This window comes from Xiphophorus maculatus, chromosome 19, assembly GCF_002775205.1.
Source record: "Xiphophorus maculatus strain JP 163 A chromosome 19, X_maculatus-5.0-male, whole genome shotgun sequence".
NCBI classification, from domain to species: Eukaryota; Metazoa; Chordata; class Actinopteri; order Cyprinodontiformes; family Poeciliidae; genus Xiphophorus; species Xiphophorus maculatus.
In genome coordinates, this window is record NC_036461.1 from 23,605,254 (window position 1) to 23,614,328 (window position 9,075).

The 9,075-nt window shown below is 39.1% G+C and overlaps 2 gene segments (V, D, J or C); both read right to left on the reverse strand.

Moving 5' to 3' along the window:
• Positions 1-775: 775 nt before the first annotated feature.
• Positions 776-1,412, reverse strand: LOC111612204. The segment is given in 2 exon segments: positions 776-1,263; positions 1,358-1,412. Coding segments are annotated over 2 exon segments (378 nt in total).
• Positions 1,413-3,362: 1,950 nt separating this feature from the next.
• LOC111612203 lies at positions 3,363-4,457 on the reverse strand. The segment is given in 2 exon segments: positions 3,363-3,790; positions 3,885-4,457. Coding segments are annotated over 2 exon segments (378 nt in total).
• Positions 4,458-9,075: the final 4,618 nt, after the last annotated feature.

Consider the following 9,075-nt stretch of genomic DNA (forward strand, 5'->3'; position numbering starts at 1 on the left):
GATGATGATCATGATGTCTTTATCTTCCTCTTCGTCTCTTCAGTGACTGACGAGCTGAACTCATGTTAGAGGTTAAACCGAGAGAGGAGGAGACACAAACTGAGCTCACTGTACGAACATCAAGTTCACCTCACATTCTGGTCACATGCATTTATTTATAAAGTGTGTCCATCTAAGCTTATTCTTTTATGATAAATGAAAAATAAGCGTCATGTGGCTGGGTATTTCAGAACATCCAAACCTGTCTTTATGTAAGTGGACGAATTTCAAAGTACTGATAGTTGTGTATTGAAATGGTTTGTTTAAAACTAAATGTGTGACACAAAACTCAAGCCGTTTTTGGCACCAGTTTTATTGAACAGAAAAACTTTAAAAAACCAATCAAATTACAAGTAAATTAACTTAAATCATTTAACTCTATAAGAATATAATCATTATATGACATATTTGTGGGTTAAACGTTGATAGAATAACATGCATAGATGCACCGTTCACAATACTAAAACAATGTGTTATTTATTTAGATATATTTAGGAAAGTTCAATCTAAATGGAACGAAATAAACAAAATAAACTGAAATCATATCCAGATAAGAAAACCAATTCTGATAAGAATTCAGAATTTAATTATTTTAGTTTAGTTGTATTTCAAGTAATATAATTACTATTTGGTATGTTTGTGCATTTAAAGTTATAATCTTTACTCAAATATCACCCCAATACAACTGATTTATTTTTTTATTCAAATCCAACATTTTGTTGGATCAGTGTGTAAATGTATTGTTCTCCATGTATCTTTTTTCTTTTTATTGATAAAACAGCCCGATACAACAGATTTTATATGTGTATAAAATCCAAACAGTCCACTGCTCTTTAGCTCCATCTACAGGTTCAAACAGAGAAGTTTTCTTTCACTGTCTGGGTTTTTGTGCAGCTCTTTAATCGGCTGCATCACTGTGTTTACTGACAGAACAGAAATACACTCCGCCGTCTTCAGGCTGCAGCTGCTTCACTGTCAGAGACCCGGTGTAAGCGTCTTTCTTCTCTACTGCAAACTTCTCCTTGCTGAAGCCTTCTTCATACTGTGCAGCGCTGTACGATGTGGTGAAAACTATTTGCTTCATGTTCTGACCCGGCAGCTGCTGGTACCAGTACATCTGGTCAAAGTCAAAATTTTTAGAGTGACTGCAGTTGATGGTGGCAGACTGACTCCGGTTGGCCCACAGCAGAGGAGTCTGAGTGACATCACTGCCGTCTGTTAGACCTGCGGAGGTCAAATGTCGCATCAGGTTACAGAAAATCCAACAAACTCCGAGACAAATAGTGACATAATGATGGACGTAGAGTCCATGACGTACCTCCAAGCCAGAGCAGAGCTGCAGAGAGCTTTATGAGAGCAGCTGGGACCATGACTGTGTTGTGAGCCGACTGAACTCGGAGTGATGGAGCTCTGACTTCACTAGAGGTGGGAGGGTCTGGTTACTGTCGGTGTGTGGTGGACAGTGAGCAGAGGTTTATGTTCAGCTCCTCCTTCTGTTTGTATCACCGTTTTCAGTCACAGGACAGAAATATCTTTTTTTTTTATCTCTGCCTCCTACCACAGGTCCTCAGAAAGAGTTCTGTCTTCTTCTATTGCTGGTTCCACATGACTGGATTAAACTACTGTGATTTGTAGTTGTTTAGGACTCAACAGGCAGAACAATTAGGAGAAGAAGTTTTAAGAAAATACTAGATACACTTTTTGAGGTGTGAGGTATTTGTTTTGTTTTTTAACCATACTGAAATTTGTGTAATTCGCAAAACTGTAATGGAAACACCTTTTCACATCACTTCAGTATGTACAGTAGCAATTTGCTTATTTGTCGGATACCCTCCTTGGACAGTAGCTGGCTCCACCAGAGCTCTCACAACATCTCAGTTCATCAAAAGTGGAGTTTGTCATTGAAAAGTGTTAAACACAGATCTGCTCTGTAAAATCGGCAACTAATTTCACCAAACCGCAGCATATTTAGCCGTTCCCAAGTACGGAGCCCTTACAGTCTGACATCATGCACACAAGTTCCTGCTCCCATCTCCCTGCTGGAGGGCAAAAAGTTGCTCCCGACAATGACTACCGTTGATTTTTGCTGTTGTCATTATAACACACTAAATCTTAAATGCGCGCCTGACCTATAAAAGAAAAAGGGACGCAGTGCTTTGCTACACTATGACAACCAGATAACAAGGTCAAGAAAAACTTTTAATTAAGAAAAAATATAGGGACGGAGAGAGAGGTAGTTCAGTTATGCTAGCTTGACTTTGAAAACCTTTACGTGTAGACGTGATGTGGAATTCGGTGTGTTTCGATTAAGTTGCAAAATAAAAAAAGTCGACCTAGACACCAACTCTGACAGATCATCAGTAGAGCAGGTGTTTAGATTAGCTAATCAACTACCTCTGTGTTAGTTTAGCTAATAGCAGCGTTAGCTAATCTACCACAGCAATTACTTTTTAATAATCGCAAAATAAACATCAAGCCTAAAAACACAATACTGTAATGAACTGAATGTTCTGTTCTTTGTGTAGGAAATATTTTTATGGCTTTTTTTGGTGTTGAATCTTGAAACAAATAGTAGCCATGTCGTCGGTTGCTACGGTAACAATTCTGCGTGTAGTAGCTGCGACAGAGAGCAAGAAAAAAAGTGGTTCTAAGTTGTTCTTCGATGGTTTTTCTGCGTTATTTTCCCCATTGCTGTGGCACACCACACTAAACTAATGAAACCTGGAGATGTTGGTGTTATTTAGTTAACGGACATTTTCTACCGCGGCTACGGATAGCATTTAAAAGAATTGTCTTCATGCCCTCCAGCTTTGTGTGCATGCGCAAAATATCCAGATATAAACACGCAGGAGGTCCATAAGGGGCTTGTTGCTCCAATGCCTGAATAAAACTCCTCTATGGCTGATAGATTATGATCGTGAGTGTCACGGCTGAATTATGAATATATGTCATGCACTGCTTACATCAGTCACCGCCGTGTTTTTCAGTGACCTACCAGTGCAACAATCAAGCAAAAATGGGTCAAGTTGCACAATTAAAATGTATTTTGTGGAGTTTGGATCGCCATAAAACTATTTAAAGTTTGACCAAACAAACACACACAAGCTTGAACAGACATGGTGCTCATATCAAACCACAGATATAACAATCAAACAGAACTTGGCTCAAGATGCCGAGCACATTGTTTGAAAACTGCTATTGTCGTTGTGGCTACTAAGTGTGCTTGAACTTATTTTTTACTCGGAATTATAAACATTCATCACAATAAATCTTTTTTTAAATTAGTTTTTGCTATTCACTGAAACATGTTAAAGATGTAAAGATATACATGTGTGTATAAAATCCAGTCTACTCTGCTCTTTAGCTCCATCTACAGGTTCAAACAGAGAAGTTTTCTTTCACTGTCTGGGTTTTTGTGCAGCTCTTTAATCGGCTGCATCACTGTGTTTACTGACAGAACAGAAATACACTCCGCCGTCTTCAGGCTGCAGCTGCTTCACTGTCAGAGACCCGGTGTAAGCGTCTTTCTTCTCTACTGCAAACTTCTCCTTGCTGAAGCCTTCTTCATACTGTGCAGCGCTGTACGATGTGGTGAAAACTATTTGCTTCATGTTCTGACCCGGCAGCTGTTGGTACCAGTACATCTGGTTATGATTAACATCTTTATTTTGACTGCAGTTGATGGTGGCAGACTGACTCTGGTTGGCCCACAGCAGAGGAGTCTGAGTGACATCACTGCCGTCTGTTGGACCTGCGGAGGTCAAATGTCGCATCAGGTTACAGAAAATCCAACAAACTCCGAGACAAATAGTGACATAATGATGGACGTAGAGTCCATGACGTACCTCCAAGCCAGAGCAGAGCTGCAGAGAGCTTTATGAGAGCAGCTGGGACCATGACTGTGTTGTGAGCCGACTGAACTCAGAGTGATGGAGCTCTGACTTCACTAGAGGTGGGAGGGTCTGGTTACTGTCGGTGTGTGGTGGACAGTGAGCAGAGGTTTATGTTCAGCTCCTCCTTCCGTTTGTATCACCGTTTTCAGTCACAGGACAGAAATATAAAAAATGTTTTATATTCTGCATGCAGGTTTTTCGCTGCGAACCTCAAACTGCCAGTTTCAGGCCATTTCCAGTTTTTAGTACACCGACTCATTCAAAGAATGATTTAAAAGTTCATTTATTTCTGCAACTCCGTGATCAGTTCAGTTTAAACATTAACTGGAATTCATCATGACAACGATGAATCCAAATTATTATCACGATAAGCGATACGATGCATGCTAACCCCCTACTTCTGACTCGTAGCAAAAAAAATAACTATCATATTTGTGTGATAATACCATATAAACCAGCAGTGTCATGTTTGAAACATAATGCTTCACGCAGCTCTGAGCTTCTCTTTGGTTAGGATCATGATCTGAACAGGATTATTAAATCTACCGGCCCTGACAGTTGGCACAGGAAGAGGCGTGGTTTTTTCTGCTGCCATCTTTGATTTGCTGCTGTATTCCAGTGCTCTCTGCTGCAGCTGTGTTCCTCTTCAGTGTGCGTTTGCTTGTGAGCTGGATTATCACAGAGGGTTTTTGCAGCAGATAGACACAAACAGAGTATCTGTGTCGACCAGCTGCACAGTGATACATGCTGCTGTCTTCTGGCTGCAGTTTATCCACATGGAGCTCAGATTCCTTTATGCCGTCTCCACTTATATTGAAACGATCTTTGAATTCATTCTCAGGAGTTACTGTGGTGTAGTAGACATAACCAATTAACTTGAGGGTGGAGTCACTGGTTGGGTTTTTGTACCATAGAATCCGGTTGTATCCGATGATTGAATAGTTGCAGTTTGTTGCAGAACTCTGAGGAACTTTAAGCGTCCATCGAGGATCCTGATGTACGTCTTTGCTCAGATTAAAAAGAAAAAGAAAAAAAGATGAAGTTAAGAATAGTTGGACAAAGATATTAATTTGATTTATACAACGGCGAGGAAATAAAGCGTTTTACCCCAGAAGCAGCAGCAGAGCGATGATGCTGATCATGACGTCTTTATCTTCCTCTCCGTCTTGGCTGTGACTGACATGCTGAACTCATGAGAGGGGAGGAGGCACAAAATGGGATCGTCATAGCGACATCCGATTCAAGCCGACTCCATGTCGTTTAATCCACAATAGAGTCTCTGCATATTTTGTAATAAGTGAAGAAAAACCTAGAAAATGTTTCATGATAATGAAACAAAAACACAAAACATGCTTTTTAGCCTGTTGCATCCTAAGGGTTAAATTTTACTTGTTCCATGAAACAACTTTTGTTGGCCACCATTATTTTTTTTATGGATTTCATTCTTAAAAAGAAATGAACAACTCCAGCAACCAAATAAAGCAAAATCTGAAAAAAAGGAAGCACATATCTTGCAAAAAGCATTCGTATCTGATTAACTTTTGTCACGTTGAATTGCTGTGTTTTATTGGCAGTGATGTATATTTGATGGCACATAGAGAAATATACAGTCAAAATAAACCCATTGTAGTCAGTGACCTCTCCTAGAAGGTATTAGTGATGTGTAATGTGGTCTATAGCGCCCTCTAGAGGCAGCGCAAAACAATATTTTTCGTTCTCTGGGTCTCAGCCGGGTTTTTGTGCAGCTCCTTTAATCAGCTGCGTCACTGTGTCTCACTGACAGAACAGAAATACACTCCGCTGTCTTCAGGCTTCACCTCCTTCACCGTCAGAGATCCCGTCTCCGCGTTCTTCTTCTGCGCCGGAAACTTCTCCTCCGTGAAGCCCGGGTCGTACTCGGGTGTGCTGTACGCCGTGGTGAAAACGATTAGCTTCATGTTCTGACCCGGCAGCTGCTGGTACCAGTACATCAGGCGGTACGTGCTGCCCTTTGTGTGGCCGCACTGCATCGTGGCGTCGGCGTCCTGATTCGTCCACAGCGTAGGAGTCTGGGACACCGGCTCGCCGCCAGCGGCACAGCCTGGGTGTAAATTACAGAACGTCAATATGGGAGTTACGGGGCCCCATTAGGGCCATTGTAGATGGAAAAAAAAAAGTGTAAATTTCCGCCAAACAAAAAAAAAAAAAGAACAATTTTGAGATGTCAAAGATGATCTTGAAAAACACTTGGAATTTGAAAGTTTGGAGTTTGAAAAGTCACAAAATGTCAACTTTTGAAACTCAGGAAATTTCCAAAAATCAAAGATGTTTGACTTTTCAAAATGCAAAAATTCTTTTTTTTCTAGCGAATTTGACTTTTGAATCTCAGAAATTTCCAAGTTTTTTATATAAGCTACATATATTAAAATCTGAAAATAATTTCAACATTTCTGAGGGTTTTTTATTTTCTTTTTTGACGGAAATTTAGTCTGTCAATCTAAAATAGCCCTAAAATGCCATCATACTTTATTTTTTCTTGCTTTCTATCACCTTTTTAGATAAAATGTGACCTAAAGAAAGCATAAACACAGAGCTCTGATCCAAGCTTACAACCTAATTTAATGGATGATTTTTATTTACCTGGTAGCCAGAGCAGAAAGACAGATAAGGTGAAGAAGCTGCGTGAAGCTCTGATGGCCATGTTTCATAGTGATCAGAGTGTTCAGTAGTTGTGAGCTGCAGGTGGGAGAGTCATGTGACGTTCACTGTATGACAGAGTTTTGTGTGTGTGTGTGTGTGTGCGCGAGTGTGTGTGTGTTTAATCTGCTGTTTATTCGACTATTGTACTGAGAACTCGGTACTGGAGAGCCCTCTACAGTACACAGAACTAACATGTTTCACATGTAACATGTATGACAAAATACACTATATGACTTGTTTGATCACCAAAGTCACAATTTCAGATTTAATATTTTGACCTTAAAATGTTCTGATTTTTTAAAATCTGAAAATCACACATATTTTTCTTTCCAGATCACAGCAGTATTAAGTTTGACAACATTAATGACTGGTTTGCATAATATTTAGGCACAGGTTACATGTGTACTTCAGGTCCAGTCAATTCTATCATGTCGCTTTTTTTAAATGTACGAAAGTGCCTTAAAAAAAGTCAAAAAATCAAAGTTCAGAGATTTTTATCTGTGATTGACAGCTGAATTCCCGGTTCAGCCAGCAGATGGTGCACTTACCTGTTTCTGAACATGATTTTAATTTATTTTTTCTGTATGATCGACGGCGCTAGCTGCAGTCAGGGACAGAAAGCAGAGTTTTGATCTTGATGGTGAATGTAAAAATGCCAATAAGGAGGAGTCTGAAAAAGCTACGAGCTAAAATTCAGAGTGGACCTCTCTCGAGTCAGATGCAAAGAAAAAAAAGTTCTTTGGTTGTAGTTCTGTGTTCATACAGCCAACAAATAAGCTAGTAGCAAGTAGTTTTTTCACCAGAAAACGTACATAACACTGGCCACTGCAGCTCTCCATGTGTTAATAATGATTTTAGTGAATGTAAATGTTACTAAAATGGATTCAGGGCTCCAGAACATTCTTTTGTAGTAGTTTATTCATTTGTTGTAGGCTAATTACAGCAACAGTCCCACCAGCTCTTTGACATCGTGTTTTCGTAAAAATCGCTTCAAACTGCTTCCAATATTAACACGATCGAGATGCCTGTTGATAAATTCCACCAGCTGTTGGTCAGAACATGAACATGTGGATTTTATGATTTCTTATTTTACTTTAGGTTGCAATTGAAATACAGTAATAACGTACCAGAATGGATTGAACATTCAGAAAGTTGTAATTTTACCTTAAAGCCCTTTTAAACATTCATGTGAGCCTGGAAAATGGTTTTGATTTACTATTATGTACAGTTATGGGCAAGTAATGTTATTAAATTTTACCATCCCTAAGCATATACCCAAAATTCATATTAGGAATCTCTATTTAACAGCAAAAGTAGAATAATTTTTAAAATATAATTATATTAAATAACAGTTATATTTGGTTAACAGCGTTTATGTCTCAACTCACTCTCCTCTTATTTTTTTATTTGTATTTTTTTGGTTTAAAAATTGAACTGATTTGAAGTTTGAGAACCACTACGTGATGCAACTCACAGTTTGTACCACAAGGGGTCGCTAAACGTGACAAATGTTTCCAACTGCTGCCTGAAACGACTGTGTCCCTAAACTTGTTGGTAACCAAGGTAGAGTGTAGAGTGTGTAAAAAAAATTATCTTATGTATTATTAATCTACTCTAATCTTATAGGGAAAACGTTACCAAAATCAAAATCACCCACCTTTGGTTTTAATACAATTGGGTCGCTTTATTTTTATTGGTTTATTCAAAATCATGCATTTTTATTACTTAATATACTTTAAAAGTGTTTAGACCCTCTGATCATCTTGAAAATGTAATTATTAATTCATGTCTTTCTGATTAAATGATTAACATGATGCCACACAGAAAGCCTGACATCCAGCTGAGTGTTGGTCTGTAGAAGCAAGAAAAATGAAAACAGCTTCATTTGAAAACGCAACAGTGCTGAGGAGGATCATTGGGCCGTAAACCATGGATTGCTATGTTTGTTTAATAGTTCGTTAACAGAAGCAGCTTTCATGTGCATCTTTTTAAAGGAGTAGTTTCTGAACGGATCATTTTTTTTCACATGAAATAAGATTCTGATCAGAACTATTCTTCCTGCAGACACACAGATGTCGTGTTTGGCTGGTTTTGGTGCAGACAGTAAGTCGGACAAGATGCCTCAGGTTTATTAGCTCATGTCAGCCATCTTAAACAACATGAACTGAAACCATTAATCCAATACATCCAATGCAGTGTGTTCAACGTTCATGTTACAACTCAAACATGAACGTTGGATAAAGCTGCTGGCAACGACATCCTGTTGCAAAGTAGAAAGTTTTTCTCTGACCTCGGCCGACTCAACACGAACTGTTGAGCTGCAGCTAACAGGGTGTTTTCTTTCAGCTACGTTAGCAGCACCACTCGAGCGTCACAAATTAAATGTTGGTTCGGCTGAGAAATGGCGACTAATTTCCCAACGGTCTCTTGAACATCTACTAATATAACGTTGTTTCTCACAGGT